At 37.4% G+C, this 17,600-nt stretch overlaps 2 protein-coding genes across 3 annotated transcripts in view; both read right to left on the reverse strand.

Annotated features, from left to right (window-relative positions):
• Positions 1–6,685, reverse strand: part of slco5a1b (solute carrier organic anion transporter family member 5A1b) — a 73,537-nt gene extending 66,852 nt beyond the window's left edge. Inside the window, exon 1 of the mRNA XM_088345020.1 lies at positions 6,366–6,685. Within this exon, the coding sequence (XP_088201146.1) occupies positions 6,366–6,453 (88 nt within the window). The 5' untranslated portion in view covers positions 6,454–6,685. The remainder of the gene's footprint in view (positions 1–6,365) is intronic.
• A 5,693-nt stretch (positions 6,686–12,378) lies between these two features.
• The window catches only part of esyt2a (extended synaptotagmin-like protein 2a), a 45,505-nt gene continuing 40,283 nt past the window's right edge, over positions 12,379–17,600 (reverse strand). For both annotated transcript variants that reach the window (XM_088345031.1, XM_088345040.1), the window contains 5 exons: positions 16,330–16,428; positions 16,116–16,247; positions 14,495–14,600; positions 14,367–14,416; positions 12,379–14,235 (listed from right to left, as the gene is read on the reverse strand). In XM_088345031.1, the coding sequence (XP_088201157.1) occupies positions 14,190–14,235; positions 14,367–14,416; positions 14,495–14,600; positions 16,116–16,247; positions 16,330–16,428 (433 nt within the window). In that variant the 3' untranslated portion in view covers positions 12,379–14,189. The remainder of the gene's footprint in view (positions 14,236–14,366; positions 14,417–14,494; positions 14,601–16,115; positions 16,248–16,329; positions 16,429–17,600) is intronic.

The following is a 17,600-nucleotide window of genomic DNA, read 5'->3' on the forward strand; positions in this document are numbered from 1 at the left end:
GCTAACAAAAACAATGTTGGCTACCTGCGACCCATAGCTTGCCGCCAAGTCGCTAACATGAGTGGCAAGAGAAGGAAAAAGTGTTAAAAAAGCTGAAGATCACTGAGTTATTGCCCATCAACAATTAGCTGCGTGCAGTAAGTGGCTTATAAGTGCTGAAAGTGCCACCGGGACAAGCAAGCTTGGCTAAATCCTCATTTGGGCTTCTGTAGTAGCAATATGGACGCCAAAAATGTCAGCTTCTTCAAGTAGTGTAATATCATTAAAGATTAATATACAGTAATTCCTCGGTTATCCCGGTTAATGGGGACCAAAACCACCCGCAAAAAGTGAAAATCCGCGAAGTCCCTTCAAAAATGCTTAAAAAAAAAAAAGTTGGGGGGGGGGTAAATTTTATTATTATTATTTTTTAGACCCACAAATCTCTGAACCCGCGAATGTGGAACCGCGAAGTAGCGAGGTCCCACTGTACATAAAATCGTGTTTAAGATGTAGTACATCTGTTTTTGCTTATTACAGTATTTTAATCAATTCATTAAAACGAATTAAGTATTTTTATATCACACTGGCCCTTTAATTTCCAAATAATATATTAAAACAATAATTCAATCCTCCAATTTCAAATATAAGCCCTGCCTTAAAGCCTTATTTTTTGTTGAACATTGCCTCATTACCAACAAAACTGGCATGAAAACCTCAAACAACAATACAAAGTGCTACAAAAATACATTTGAAATAAAAAGGGAATCAAATAACAGAAGTAAAAAGAGTTATATGAGTTAAACATGTCATAATGGTTATCATTCTTTAAAGCCTTCATTTAACAAAGGATAAAGACAAAAGTGTTGCTACGACAATGAAAGACCTTGAGAAGAGAGATTAACAGAGGGGTTTCTTTCTTCTTTTTTAACAAGGATGGAAGTACAAAAATGTTTTTTTGGGACGTCATCCATGACAAATATATGAATATGACGAAGATGTTTTCAAGAAGGCGAAGAATCTTCGTCATTGTCATTGTGGGGCATCCTGCAGTTAGGACCGTCTGCCCTCTTATTATGCTTGTTATGTTACCTGGCAACCAGAAAGGCTGACACAAACACGGGAAAAAACACACAAAAAATGTATTTGCATATAGAACAGCTTTAAACATAAAAGTATTTACCATAGTTTCCATACTATAAGGAGAAATTGAACCCCAAATTAACCAGAAATTTGAAAGCGCGCCTTTTAATCCGGTGCGCCTTATATACCGAAAAATCTGGTGATACAATTAGAAATGCGATTAAATGATTCTGCATACAGCGATCTACTGGTGGATCCCAGAAGTAGTACTGGTAGATCACAGGAAATTATACAGTGCTCTGTATTTGTAAGGATACGCTGCCATCTAGCAGTTAAATGCAGCATGTTAGCATTAAAGTGTTAATCATTATTTCTTTGCAACATCACTGGCCTTGAAAAAAACGACTGACTTGACATTTCTAACTCAACTGTTGTTTTATTTTGATTGAACATGTTTGATTTGTTGAGGCTTGCATTAAGAAATATTGTCAGCATTCAATTACGCAAATTAGGAATGTGATTTTTCAATGCAGACCGCCCCAGAATTTTCAGTTGTTTTAGTTCATTTTTAGTTTAATCAAAGAATGTAAATCGAATCCTCAAACCATAACAAAATATGTTCTGCAGTTTTCGAGACAGGTTGAACATTTTGACTCGCTCGTTTTTTAGTGGCAAGTATGCTGTAAAACAGTGTCTGAATTAAAGTCTGCCCGGTGGGGGCATCTTTTACGTCGGGCGTACAACTTACACAACGTCTCTGCCCGGTTAGCCGGCACCTTTTTTAAGGAAAAAAAAAAATCTTTCGTTTTATTTTTTTCAAATCAAACGTTTGCTTTATTCCGATTTCAAAATCTTCGTTCGGTTTGAAAATATCGGAATTTCGGTTCGTTAGGCAATTTGCACACTGATTTGCCAATCAGAAGCCTGCATCGAATAACTTTGTGCTTCCGGACTTTCCCGAGCGTTATAAGGTCGCGCATTTGCATGTCATTTTCCAAAGTAGACGCAAAGAGAACACAAGAAAAATCAATAAGAGGTTAGGAATCAAGCCAAAACCTCAGCCCCAGAAGAAAGATTCGAAAGAAGCTAACAAAATGTTTGGCGCTACAAAATGTAAACATACTTTAAAAGCATTGTGGAAAGAGGAGTTCACGTGGCTTGGAGCAGATGACGCAACGCAAACATTGCATGAATGAAGATGAATAAATGCAGGTACATACTCGCCAGAAGAAATATTCAAAAGAAGCTAACAACATTTATGACGCTACAAAACGTAAACGTACATTAAAAGCATCGTGGAAAGAGGAGTTCACGTGGCTTGTAGCAGACGACGCAACGCAGACATTGCATGAATGAAGATTAGTTAAGACAGTTACATACTGATGGCAGATGGAAAACAGCGATGTCATACATGCAATGAATGTTATAAGTAGATTTATAATAAACTTAATTTCAAAGTGTTGTTCTGTTATATATTCTGATTATCAATCCTTAATACTTTGCAACAATTGTTTTTTTTTTCGTGATTGGTCGTCTTATTGTGTTTCAAGTTTTGAAAAATGGCGCAGGCAACTTTATGGCTGAGCAGGCAACTTTTCAGAGTTGTCTGCCCTGGTGTCCAGTAACTTTTTGTCATGAGTTTCAGATGAAAGTGTGACAATCCCTGCAGTAACGGTTCTACCTTTGAGAAACACATAGAGTGTTCTTGGAGTGCTCTCTTTTGCTTAACATGTCAAGTCATGTCATGCGTATTTGTATAGCCCTTAATCACAAGGAGTCTCAAAGAGCTGCACAGATCGCAGACTATTGCAAAATGATTACTATAGAACGAAATGCTGCATTCAACCGAAGAACAAACATTTTTTACAAGGCCCAGACATTCTTTTAACAAATAAAAGTAAAGCATACTATACCTTTACACATTTATATGTTTAAAACACAATGCATGATGAAGCAGCAAAACGAAGCTCTACTGTACTACGCCATCAGTCGCAACACTCACAAATTTGAAGGCACATAAAAAGGAAAGTAGCCTGAGGACTTTTTAGGCAAATTTATTGTTATTTGTATATAAGATATAAAACAGAATTCTAATGGGAATAGTAGTTACAATATGCTTGAAACATAAATGCTTGATCAGGGATAACATTTGCTAATGGGCCCTAGCATTATTCTTATTTCATAAATTTGATCAAAACATCTAATGTCACACAGTTAAATTAAATGTGTTGAAAATTTTGATTTTGTCTGGAAAGCGGGTTTGGCTGAAATTTGTCTTAAATGGCTCTATGGCTCTGTCAAAACAAAAACAAAAACAAAAAATATTTTGCTATTATGGCTGTTTGGGTCAAAAAGGTTCCAGACCCCCGCACTATAGAGGGCGCCCAATCTCCCTAAACCTGTTCCTAATTACAGACGCTCCCCTACTTACGACCATTCGACTTATGCAAAAGGGTAAATATGTCGAAAAATACCCGGACATTGCTGTAAGTTAGATTTTGTATTGTATGTTTTTGTTGCTAAAATGAAGAAAAAGAATAGTGCAGAGCTTCAAACACTCGTTGGATTTCTCAAATGAAGATTTTGGTTTATGGTAACGTTTTATTCAAAACGACGTACTTTTGTTTGAATTGTTATTAGCATCTCTTAGCTTTGCTTAACATGGGTGTGCATGGTTAGCAAGCTAACAGGACTTTTTTGTACTTTATTTTAGTTTTACAGTGTTATGGAACGCTCTTCCCCCTGAGATCCGATCTGCAACCTCAGTGGAAATGTTTAAATCTAAGCTTAAAACTCACTTCTACTCTATAGCATATGAATAACCTAAACTTCTTATATGTAATAACCTGTGAAGCCCTTTGAGACTATTTGTGATTAAGGGCTATACAAATAAAAATGACTTGACTTGACAGTTAGAATAGAATAGAATTTACTTTTATTATCATTCTTTGTAACCATGCACACAGAACAAAATGTCGATACACCTGACCCGTACAGTTAAACTGTAGCGAGCCAATGCAGCCGCAGCCAGACAGGGCGCAGCAATTTTCGTCATTAGGTGACCAAACCCCCCAATTCCAACCGATAATGCTGAGCACCAAGCAGGGAGGCAATGAGTACCAATGTTGTAAGTCTTAGGTATGACTCAGCCGAGGCTTGAACCAGCGACCTCCCTGTCTCAGAGCGGGCGCCCTATCATCTAGGCTACCGAGATGGTTAAATTAAATGATCTGCATTTATATATCCCAAAGCGCTTTACAGTGTGCTTCACATTTCCCAATAGCGGCCATGCAGCCATGTAAGGCGCTAACCTGCATATTGGGGGTATAAGGGGTTCAGTGTCTTACCCAAGGACACTTCGACATGTAACACGGAGGAGCCGGGATTCGAACTGAGAATCTATCTTGTAAGGGTACCAGTTGAGGCCATCGTCTAAATGATAATACAGTATGAAACATTACGCACATTTTAAAAAAGTGTATACATTTTAAAAATAAAACCTATTAGAAATAAAACTTTTACTTTATTCCTCCAAATGTAATAAAGCTGTATTTTTAATTTTTTTAATTTTGACATATTGTTTGTTTTTAATTATCTTAAGGTGGTAAATTGCATAACATTCATACTATTAAAACATTGCTATTTTATTTTCTTATTTCAGTTTTTTGATTCCATACAGAAGTTCTATTCTTGTTTATGTTTTATTAAAAAAAAAAAAATGCACAATTTGCGCAGCACGTAAGCAATCTTGAATCGCTATTATACAGAAACCTCTTTAGGAAAAATCACCCATAAATTCGAATTGTCTCATTACAGATTTTAATTTAAGTAGTATAAAAAAGTATGCAATTGGCAACAAAATTGTTAATACCTATTTAATTTATTTACTCAGTGATTCAGTATTTGTTTGTAGCTTCTAGGCTCTCAATATCATTTATTCAGTGCACACCTTGCCCATTTGCCCTAAATAACAACAACAATGGCGCTGAAACAGGCGATTTTCAAATGTTATCTAAAAGTTAAACATAATAGAATTTGTTTGCTGCTGTTAACTGGGTGTTTTTTGTTGCCCAAGCATCTCATCTCATCTCCTCTAATTAGCTGCACCGCTTATCCTCAGTAGGGTCGCGGGGGTGCTGGAGCCCATCCCAGCAATCATCGGGCAGTGGGCAGGGGACACCCTGAACTGGTTGCCAGCCAATCCCAGGGCACACATGGACAGACAACTCGCTTGCTCATTCACACCTAGGGACAATTTGGACCGGCCAATCCACCTGAAATGCATGTATTTGGAATGTGGGAGGAAACCGGAGTGCCCGGAGGAAACCCACGCAAGCACGGGGAGAACATACAAACTCCGCACAGTAAGGTAGCTGGGTTTGAACCCACACAGGACCTTACAACTGTGCCGCACACGCACTAACCACTGCGCCGCCGTGCTGCCCCTGCCCAAGTCCGCCGTGCTGCCCCTGCCCAAGTATCATATATGTATATTCTTAAACAGTTTTGTTAGCTTCCAGTCTAACTGACTCGATGTTGTGCAGGTATGAAAGTGCAGGTAAAATGCAGGTATCAAACGAAAATGTGTGCCATCATCCATCCATTTTCTGCAGTGCTTATCCTCACAAAATACAGGAGTACGTTAATTAACCTCGACCTTGTATTTAGTCTTTAAAACCCCACCCAAACTGATAAAAGTACGCGGATCGATTTGTAGATTCATCTTTTTTCATTGACACTTGTAATCCAATATGGCAGCAGCTTGAAAAGTCACATGACCATACAACGCCTCTATGGCCAATGAGCCTGGATATGAAATTCGCTTTTATGATTTATTTTTGTGATTCAGTGACGTTTGTTTGTTCTTCTCGGAAAGTTAATCATTATCCTTTTTGTAGTAGTCAACTACATTTGTTTTATCGTCCAAATAATCCTTTATTATAGGTTATAGATTGATATTAGCGACTCTTGTAGCATCCTGGCTAATTAGCATTATATTATTTTACAACAGGTTGCGTATTTGAATAATAATAGCACGTTTATTATTAAAACTAGCTGAGAGTGACGCACGACGGGTACGAAAAATGAATAAAAAGCTGGCGGTTTTGTTTGTTTTGTCATTCGAAAGAAAATCATCTTTATTTGTTTTAATTAATCGATGTATTTGTCTCTTCTGCGCATGCGCGCCTCGACATCTGCTGTCATTTCGATATACATGTAGCCGCATTGAACGTGACAAAATGGACCCGAACCAGAATGAGCGGTTCCGAAGGTTCCGAAAGAAAGAAAAGCAAATGACTCACCGACGCGTCCGTCAGCCGAGGCAGGAGAGAACCGCACGAGAACCACAACAAGGAGGCAAATGGAGGAGGAGAACGAAAACGGCGGCATGGTTCCGTTTCTGGCTCCCGAGCTCGCGTTAAAAGGCCATTTATTAGTCCGGTTCGGGTTTCCTATCTGTCCTTTATTAGTCCGGTTCGGGTTGTGTTCGGGAGGAGGAGACGGGTCCAATATGGATGAGGCGCAATAAGGAGCGCAGGTGGGCCGAACCCGAACGAGGGCGTCGGTTCCTTTTCCTCCTCCAGATGCTGCCGCTTCTGTCAGAAAGCTTGATGGTTTCTTCTCGAGCCACTTTTCCGATTGCTTTCAAAATAAGAGCATTTAACCGGAAATTGAAGTGGAAGTTTTTTTTTTTCGAAAACACGTCGCGCATTTGGTCAGAAGCATTCACATTAGCTCGGGGGGAAATAAATTGAAAAATGTATGCAGTGCACAAAAAAGTCAATAAAAATGTATCTATTATTTACCCTCGGAATACGACATGAATGCGTTCTGAGATGGGGATTGCAAAGTGAAATTGCTCTAAAGTGGGGGCATGGAAACCTGCTAGCCTGGTACACCAGATTAAAACATTAAATAACAAAAAAATATAAATTTAAGGGACAGTGTACATCATTTAGCGCCTTTTTGTAGTAAAAAAAAACATAATTAATTAAAAAAATGTTGATTTAAAAAATATGTAAAATAGACGATAAAAATCACCTTTTTAAATTCTCCCAGGCCGAGAAATTTGCACTTATTTTACATAACATTGTCGGTCATCTTGCTGCTAAGAGTACCCCCTTTTCTTTTTTCCTCCTTGTTTTTTCTTTCCATGTTTTATTTTTCTCTGTTTCTTCTTTTTTCCTCTATCCCTTTATTTTACTTTTTTTCCATTTTACCCTTTTCTGTTTTTTTTTCTTTCTTTACTTTTCCCTTAGTGTTTTCTTTTTTGCAAAAAACTTTATTTTATAGTCACTTTGAGTCCCTTTAGCTTACGACATCTTGTGGTCAAATATTACAATATTACAGCAACATCTAGTGGTCATATATTACACACTGTTAAAGTATCTACCTTTAATGATACTTTAGTTCAGTTGGTCGAGTGGAGTGGCCGGTAAATGCAGAGGCAGGGAGGAGATTGCGGGTTAGAAATAAAATCCAATTTAAATTTAAGGATTGTCACCCCCTTAGAAGAATTTGTTGCTTAAATTGCGTTATTAGGGCTAGCTACACCGATATAGTCATTCACGTCGGCTCCAATGATACTAGAATGAGACAATCTGAGATTACAAAGAAAAATATTGCTAGGACCTGTAATCTCGCCAGAAAGATGAGTCGGCATCGAGTAATTGTCTCTGGCCCCTTGCCTGCGAGAGGCAATGATGAGAGGTTTAGCAGACTAGTCTCGCTAAACCGATGGCTGGCAAGTTTTTGCAATCAGAAGGGATTTAGGTTTGTGGATAACTGGCCTGCTTTCTGGGGCCGACCTGACCTGCTGAGGAGAGACGGCCTTCACCCTAACTGGGAAGGTGCTCTCACTCTTTCTAAAAATATAGATTACTGTTTAAGCCTTCCATGACAGGATACACTAGTGCAGGCCAGGTCACAGGTGATTAGTGAACCTGTTACCATGGGTGTGGAGTCTGTAACGCTAGAGCTAACTAGCGCTATGCTAGATTCATGCAATTCACATAGTTTTTGTAGTTTAGAGTGTTCTACTGACTGCACCATACACCCTGATTTATACTATTCTATAGCATCTTCTTCTGTGCCTCTTACCTCTGTTTCTCCCTTGTTAGGTGAGGAGGGAGAAGAAATAACATTATTTTCTACCAATAGTCATCCTGCTACTCCACCTGTCAACAATATTCCTGTGGTATGGAATTCGGGCCGCATCTGCCGTCATGCAAGGCACAAGACCCGGGACCGGCAGTCGAATCCTGTGGTGGTTACCACTAAGGTGCAAAACTCGCGAAAGGTTTCAGCTCAGTCCACAGTGCTGAAGCTTGGCCTTCTTAATATTAGATCACTAGCCTCCAAAGCTTTACTTGTTAATGACCTTATTAATGAACACAATCTTAACCTTATTGGCCTTTGTGAGACCTGGTTGAAACCAAATGAGTTTGTAGTGTTAAATGAGGCTTCTCCCCCTAACTTTGTGAGTGCGCACTTGGCACGACCATGCAAAAAAGGTGGAGGTGTTGCTCTTATATCGGAAAATAGGTTGAAATTTACTTCTAATACCCCTACTAGTTTTAAAACGTTTGAAGCACTTGTTATGAGGTTCTTAATGTCAACACCAATTTATGTAGTTGTTGTGTATCGCCCACCTGGACCATACTCAAATTTTTTGGAAGAATTTTCTGATTTGTTAACAGACTTAGTTACGTATGCGGACAATGTTGTAATTATTGGTGATTTTAATGTTCACATAAACTCCCCTTCAAATTCACTTGCAATTGCATTTAAGTCACTGATGGATACATTTGGTTTCAATCAAATAGTTGATGTGCCAACTCATAAAGATGGGAACACTCTAGATCTTGTCCTGACCTGTGGCGTAGTAGCCTCAAATGTTACAGTGTTACTGTATCCTAATGCCATCTCTGATCACTATTTTGTTAAATGTGAGGTGTTGTTTAATGTTTACTGTGATAAGGAAAATATAGGCTTTAGCAGTCGCAATATCCGCCCTAAAACGGTGTTAGCCTTAAAAGAATTATTACCTACGGTAACTGCAGCCTTCCCTTCGTACACTGGGTCTGTTGACTCACTTACAAACAACTTCAATACTGCTTTGGTAAATGTTCTTGATTCTGTGGCGCCCCTAAAGTGTAAATTCCGACCCAAGAAGAATACACCTTGGTTTACTGAAGAAACTAGGTTACTCAAACAAAGTTGCAGAAAAATTGAACGAAAATGGCGCACTACTAAGCTGGAGGTTTTTCGACTGGCCTGGTGTGACAGTTTGCTGAAATATAAAGTAGCTCTTGCCTCAGCTAAAGCTTCGTATTTCTCTAAGATTATTGTTGAACATAAGAATAATCCAAAATTTTTATTTGACACAGTGGCGAAACTTACCAGACAACAACTTAACCCAAATGGTTGCACTCATTCTGCTAATGACATTATGGAATTTTTTAATAAAAAGATTCAACTAATCAGGAATGAAATTTTAAAAGAACGCTCTGTTTCCTCCTCCTATATCAAAGATGTGGAGGTGCTAGGTATGGACTGTGTCAGCGGTTGTTTAGAAACATTCTCCAGTTTCAATGAATTGTCCCTTGATAATCTAACACAGATGGTCAGTAGGGCCAAGCAAACTACGTGCCTGCTTGGTCCGTTTCCAGCTTCACTGGTGAAGGATCTGTTTGAGATCTTAGGACCATCAGTTTTAAATATTATTAATATATCGCTATCCTCGGGTATTGTTCCTATAGCCTTCAAGTCTGCCGTCATTAAACCCACGCTTAAGCGACCTAACCTTGACCCAGAAAGCCTAGGTAATTATAGGCCAGTGTCAAATCTGCCATTTCTTGCGAAATTACTTGAAAAGGTCGTTGCACAGCAGCTAAATGACTTCATGTCAGAAAATAACCTTTTTGAAACTGTCCAGTCAGCATTTAGAGCAAATCATTCTACAGAGACAGCCCTTGCAAAAGTAACCAATGATCTCCTTTTAACAATAGATTCTGGTGCCTCATCAATGTTACTGCTGCTGGATCTCAGCGCTGCTTTTGATACGGTCGACCACAACATATTATTGGTTCGTCTAGAACGCATTGGTATCTCAGGAACTGTACTCTCGTGGTTTAGGTCCTACCTGTCAGACAGGATGCAATGTGTTAACTATGGCAATATGACCTCTAAACAATCTAATGTCCCTTGTGGTGTTCCTCAAGGCTCTGTACTTGGCCCCCTTCTTTTTAGTATTTATATGATCCCGCTTGGTGACATTATCCGCAAGTATAATATTAGTTTCCATTGCTATGCAGATGACACTCAACTGTATGTGCCACTGGAAAAAACTGGACATTTAAGTTTTAGAAATCTGGAGGATTGCCTTACTGAGATTCAAAGATGGATGTCAAATAATTTTTTACGCCTTAACCCAGAAAAAACTGAAATGTTGATTATTGGTCCAGCTCACTGTCGTCATTTGTTTTCAAACATTACCCTGAACCTAGACAAATGTAATATCACCCATAGTGACTCGGTCAAAAATCTAGGTGTTATATTTGATCCTAATCTGTCGTTTCAGTTACATGTGAAAAATATTACTAGAATAGCTTTCTACCACCTCCGTAATATTGCGAAGATTCGTTCAATGCTGTCCCAATCAGATGCAGAGATTTTAATTCATGCGTTTATTACTTCTCGGCTTGATTACTGTAATGTATTGCTTTCTGGTCTCCCGATGTCTAGCATTAAAAGTTTGCAGCTGGTTCAGAATGCGGCAGCTAGACTTTTGACTAAGACTAAAAAGTTTGAGCATATTACACCTGTATTGGCCAACTTGCACTGGCTCCCAGTCCACTTAAGATGTGACTTTAAGGTTCTCTTATTAACATATAAATGTTTGCATGGGCTTGCACCCTCTTATCTCTCCGATTTGATTTCCCCCTATGTTCCTTCACGGAGTCTGCGCTCGGAAAATGCCGGTCTACTTGTGACTCCGAGAGCCAAGAAGTCTGCGGGCTCGAGAGCGTTCTCCATCCGGGCCCCGGTGTTGTGGAACGCCCTGCCTCTGGAGATAAGATCTGCAACCTCAACGGAAGTTTTTAAATTGAGGCTTAAGACACACTTCTATTCCAAAGCATATGATTGATGCCCACCTCGTATTCTGTTTTGTCCTGTCTTTTTCTGAGGCCTGCCTGGCTGATACGTAGGAGAAGGATGATTTGGGATGGGTCAGCGGACCGGGGTCTGACCTGCAGCATGTCAACCCCTGCATTTACCAGCTGGCGTCGTCGTTGATGTCATGCTCTTTCCGGACATTTTCAACATCTTACCTAGTGTTTACTATTCTGTGTACAGTAATGCTAATTGTAATTCACCCTGTTCAATCCTGGAAGGGGGATTACCACAGGTGAGGTCCTTTCTCAAGGTTTCTCTTTTCTCCTCACACTGAGGTTTTTGAGTTTTTCCTTGCCCGCATGCTGGTTTGCTGGTTTAAGATCAGGTAATTGTGTAATTTTGTAACTGTAATCCTGTGCAGTCCTTTGAGACATTTTTGTGATTAAGGGCTATATAAATAAATTTGACTTGACTTGACTTGACTTATTATTCTTAATAATTGTCCTTTTTGTCTATTCCTTAACAAGGGTAACAATGTGTGTGTCTGCTTCTATTTTATGATTATCGTAAATTTGGTTTCCATGGTTATCATGTTTTTGCTTCTACCTGTAGCATCACTGCAAACCTCGGGATCCATAACGATAAATGCAAAAAGAAAAAATACAGTATTGTATCGCACTCTCTACGAAGCACACTAGATACTGAACGGCGAGAGACATGCATTGTGGGATGTAGTCTCAGCATCTTCATGACATCATGACAACGGACCAATAGAAAACCAGCTTTCTGTATGTCGTGAACCAATAGCAGCCAGGGAGACAAAGTAACTAAGTTTGAACTTTAAACGTTTTTTGGGCTTACTTGAAAAAAAATGTTAATGGGGTAAAAAAAATGCCCCAAAGAGAAGCTGAAAAAACATCTTATTCCACACTATATAGTGAAAATGTCATAAGGTGGGGGTCGCCAAATCCTCGGGGTCACCTGTATTCCACTTTTAAATGACCCTAGTGACGAAAAGGTTGTCAGGATTCGAAAGATATAAGTTATTTGACTATATGGCATTTACCTCCAGTGTTTTACCCAAATATATTCCTAAAAGTGTACGGTGAAATTTACTGTTCTGTTCTTGTTCAATTAAAACAAAGCGTGAGGGACTGTACTCCGGTAGTTTTAAAAAACAAAGAAAAAACACGAAACTTCTGTATTTTTCCAAAACATTTTATTGATTTTACTTCTACTTGCGAGTTGATGGCCAGTCATGTGATCTTCGATTTAAGGCACAAACAGGATATTGACACAAACCCTTCAAAATAAGAGTAATTGTGAGTCTTGTTAAAGAGCTTCCACACAGGAAACACTTCAGGAGTAAAGACTTTGATTTTGGTTTCAATCTTTTTGGGAAAAACGCAGAAAAACAGTCTACTTAAGACTTTGCGAGTAAAATATCAAAATATAATATTGCGTCGACAGAGAATGGTGTAAGATATATAAATGACCAGTAAGTGGCGCTAACGTAAAATGATATAGTTTGACGAGTATGTTTGTTTTCTGAGAACTAATGAAGCCTGCAGGTTTTACATCGATTATAGCTCTACATTAATACATTCTTTAGAGGTTGATATTTCAACGTTGTACAAAAAAAAATATATATATATTTTTGACTGCAAAAAACAAGATTGGAGATTCTTTTTGTGTGTTCTTTTAATCTGAAACAAAAAATGTAAGAAAAATAAAAGAAAGAACGCATAACAACTAAAATATTTTTTAGGTGATTTTCTTTCACAACTACAACATAAATTTGTATATATTTCAATATATATATATATATATATATATATATATATATATATATATATATATGTATACATATATATATATATATATTTACATATGCTGTATATACATACACTTACTGTGAAAAAAAATAACCTACCTTTTTAAATATTATGAACGGGGCTAAAAAAATGTTTTAATGTGGAAAAAGGATTACAGAGACAACAATGAGAAATTTCGAGTCAGAGAGAGAGAAACAAAGAAAATAAAAAACACTTTTTTTTCCTGCAAAAATAGACCATGCACATTTTTCTTTTAACCAAAAAGTCACAACTAAAACCAACATAAGTTAGAATATTTTAACAAAAAAATAAAAAATAAAATGTGAGAAAATTGTTGTTCTTTCTTGTCTTAAAGAAAAAAACACGAGACAGATATTTTCAGTAACAAGGTCATTTTTTTGTAGATAAAGTAAGCCAACAAATATGTGCCTCATAAAATACCAATTTTTAAAAAGCATATAAAGGAAGCTTTTTTTTGTATTCTTAAGGGGAAAAACGTTTTGTGTTCATTATTTTCAAGCTTATTTTCAAGTTTATTTTTGCCCCCAACAAAATATTTACCACTAAATCCAACCAAAACGAGGATTTTCCTTAATAAGAAAAAAGTAAACCTCCAAAATTTGAGAAAACTTTCAAGGATAAAAAAAAAATCAAACTTGGAGGGGGGTGGTAGCACAAAAAAGGAAATGATCACAACTAAAAACAACAGAAATTGTGATTTTGCGTCCCAAAAAAATGAATAAATTTTGGAGAAAAAGGCATTCACAAAAAAAAATTTAAAAGTCATCATGATAAGGTCATTTTTTGCAGGAGGGAAATAAAGCCTAATGAAAAAATTCCCTTCCTTGAAGAAAAAAAGTCTTTATACCTTTTTTTAATAAAAGGAAGGTTATCTTAATTTTTTTGTAAAGTCTCATTATTTTCAATGTCCCCCCTCCTATAAAGTTGAGAAATGTTCCCTTTTTCTTTTTGTGAATATTTCAAAGGAGGATAAAACATATTTTAATATGGACAAAAATGAAGCATTTTCTGCCAAAAAAGGCACACATTTTTTTCATAAAACATAAAAAATGGTATATTTCTCTCCAATCTCGCAACTGTTCCCTTGCAGGTTCTCAGCTGTTTGGTTTTGTTTTATCAGGAAATGAGGAAAGTAGCACAAGGACGACAATTTTACAGCTGATGCGGCTTCCCGTGGCCGTCCTCCGTCAGCTCGTACCTGCACAATTACCAACAACAAATAAATGTTCGTTACACACACAAAAAAAGTCACCATTTTGTTTTGTTTTTTGTACAAAAATGAAATACCCCCCCAAAAAAATAAAAAAAAATAAAAAAAAAGTCATTTACCACTGCGTCCATCCTTTGGCGCTTTCCTCAGGTCCCAATTTGACCAGAACCTGGTGGAAAAAAAAAAATCATATCAGCTTGACCTTCAAACAAATTGTTTTTATTTATGTTTAGTTTTTTCCTCGTACTTTTCCCAGAAGGCCCTTGTGCTTGGAAAGCAGCCCACCGCCGTTCTTCACCGCCACATCTAGAATTCTCCTGTGGAGCTCCACCAGGGAAACGTTGAATTCAAAGCTGAACCCAGTCAAAAAAGGAAGAAAAAAAATTATTTCCAGATCATGCCGTACAAAGGTTTGCAATAAAGGAGGGATTAGAACAGGTGTTGCCGACCCGGTGCCCGTTGGCATGCTGATGCCCGCGGTGACCATATCACATGTTTGCAGGACCGTTTCGTTTCAAAAGAAACAACTCGCCTCTTCTTTACACTTTACACCAACCATATTGGATGGATGCACGATTATTATTAGATTATTTTTGTTAGATTACTTATCATTTGTGCAAAGATGATGCAGAATTCATGAAACTCTACTTTGAAGTAGAGCCCCCACCCATTTTAAGTATGCAATCTGCCTGTCCTGCTTGTAGCAATATGTGATGGGTTATAATGGATTGCACTTGCACAAGGGAAATTCACTTTTTGGTGGAAAGAACGGTAAAAAAGAACCATCAAGCTTGAAAAAAATGTGCTCTGTCAGTATATGCATGCATAAATATGACATTGGGGATAATGGATCATATGCAGGAGTGAAGAAAACAACCCAAATTGGTTATTTTGATTTGTTTAGTTTTACGGAAAATTTTATTTCTTTTTGGCAAAAAAAAACAAAAAACAACCTTGAACATTTTTTTAATTTTGGGGGGCGAATTTCCTTATTGGCGTTTTTTGGAGTTGGGGTCTTTTTCTATTTGTACAAAAAAACAATTCGGAAAACAAAACAATGACCAGGCTGTCTGTTGTAGCCTGGTCAATATGAAAGGGGGATTACCTCATGTGCACTTCCTTCTCAAGGTTTCTTCATTTACCTCATGTTGAGGTTTTTGAGTTTTTCCTTGCCCTCATGTAGGTGTTAGATCAGGGGATGGTGTAATAATAGTCTGTAGTTTGCAATAATTTGTGGTCTGTGCAGCCCTTTGAGACTCCTTGTGATTAAGGACTATACAAAAAAACGTGACATGACTTGATTGCAGTCCGCTTTTTGGTGGATATAACAACAAAAATGCCCTCTGTTGGCCCTTGCTCGCAGAAATATGCAATCGGAATAATTGATCACAGCATTTAACTATCTGGGGGACAGAATGGCAAAAATGAGCTAGCAGGCTCAATGAAATGAAATGATCTGCATTTATATAGCGCTTTTCAAGTCAATGACTTCCCAAAGCGCTTTACATTGTGCTTCACATTTCCCAATAGCGGCCGTGATCTGTGCAGCCATATAAGGCGCTAACCTGCTTATTGGGGGTACAGTGTCTTACCCAAGGACACTTCGACATGTAACACGGACAAGCCGGGATTCAAACTGGGATCCCTTAATCCTAAAACGATCGCTCTACCTCCTGAGCTACTGCCGCCCCGCAGTATTAATTCAAGTACAAAACTAATACTTGAATTTGTGGCTCAACAAAAATGTGCTCTGTCGGCCCCGCTTGCAGCACTAGTTGACCTGGGATCATTGGGCGAATTACAAAGAACCAAGTAGCAGGGATCAGCAAATTCCAGACTGAATTGATGGTATTTTTGGGTGGACTCACGTCTGATCATAGACAGGGTTGAGGGTCTTCTTGAAAGTGTGCGTTTTTCTCCGTCCCGAGCGTCTTTTGTCCGGAAGCAAGTAGAGGCGTACGTAAGGGTCGGAACCGTGATCGCTAAACGAGATCAGGTTCCTGAAGACAAAACCAAAAGAGGATTTCTTTTCATTTTTAATTTTTCTTGGATTGCCCTTTGATGCTGGGTCGGCGTGCTTACCTGCAGGAATGGACCACCACCACCAGTTTGTTCCGCTGGGAGCTGTGCCGAATGGTCAGCTGGATCTCCCCCAGGGGGAAGTGGAATGGACCACCACCACTTTTAAAAACAAATACACATATACAGAAATCAATGAATAAATAAATTAGTAAACAAACCATGAATAGATGAGGGGTGTTGTTAAGATGACAAAAGAAAATAAATAAATAAAAAAGAAAGACCTTTGGATCAACATTGGTGATTTAAAACAAAATATAAAGACAAATAAAATAATACCTGAAATTGACAAATTGATCTGTACATGTGCCTAAATGTAGTCATTTAATATAATTTAGTGATAATCATAAAAAAATATAAATAAATGTTGGAAAAATGTTAAAATGACAAAAATATACCTTTTTCTGCTCAATAAATAGTTTGTAATAATAATAATAATAAATTATGATGAATTAGTTATTATGGATCTTCATTGATTTTCTTTTTTACTACAGATTTTTTTCCCAAAATTAATACTTGAATTTATGAAATTGATGTATATATTTGCTGACTTTGGGTCATTCAAAATAATAAAACAATAATAATAATAATTAACAATCAAATAATATTATTTGTTACATGTCGTTTAAGTTATTATTTTCTGTATTTTATGATATTTTAAAGGGAAAATATCCAAAATATTAGTGCATGAAATTAAAAAAAGTATCTGACTTTATTTTGGTATTTAAAATGATTTCCTCATTTATTATTTTATTGAACAGTTTTAAGTAAGATACCAAAAAAAAACATTGTATTGAAAGAATATTTATAGAAAAATGATATCTGATATGATCATAATTTTTCATTTTGTAGATAGATAGATAGATAGATAGATAGATACTTTATTCATCCCCGAAGGGAAATTCACTTTTCCAGCAGCATCCCTAAGCTGAGAACAATCGAAAATAACTGAGAACAATGGTCTGTGCAGCCCTTTGAGACTCCTTGTGATTAAGGGCTATACAAATTAACATGACTTGACTTGAATATCTGGATGATAACATGAAGCTTAAATACCTGATACATTTTGTTCAGAATGGGGCTTCTTCAGAGATAAATGAGACTATTTTAGACTAAGTCTGTGGTAGATCTTGAGCACCACCTGCTGGTCAACTCGGTCCCCACCAAATTAGACTCTGAACCCCATTAATCAAGAAATTTCTTCTACGAAATATTTGCGTAATTTGGATCATTTCATTTTATTCTTATTTTATTATTTTTACTTATCATTTTTG

Source organism: Urocampus carinirostris, chromosome 1, assembly GCF_059441175.1.
Source record: "Urocampus carinirostris isolate Australia breed hairy pipefish chromosome 1, RoL_Ucar_1.0, whole genome shotgun sequence".
In the NCBI taxonomy this organism is placed as follows: Eukaryota; Metazoa; Chordata; class Actinopteri; order Syngnathiformes; family Syngnathidae; genus Urocampus; species Urocampus carinirostris.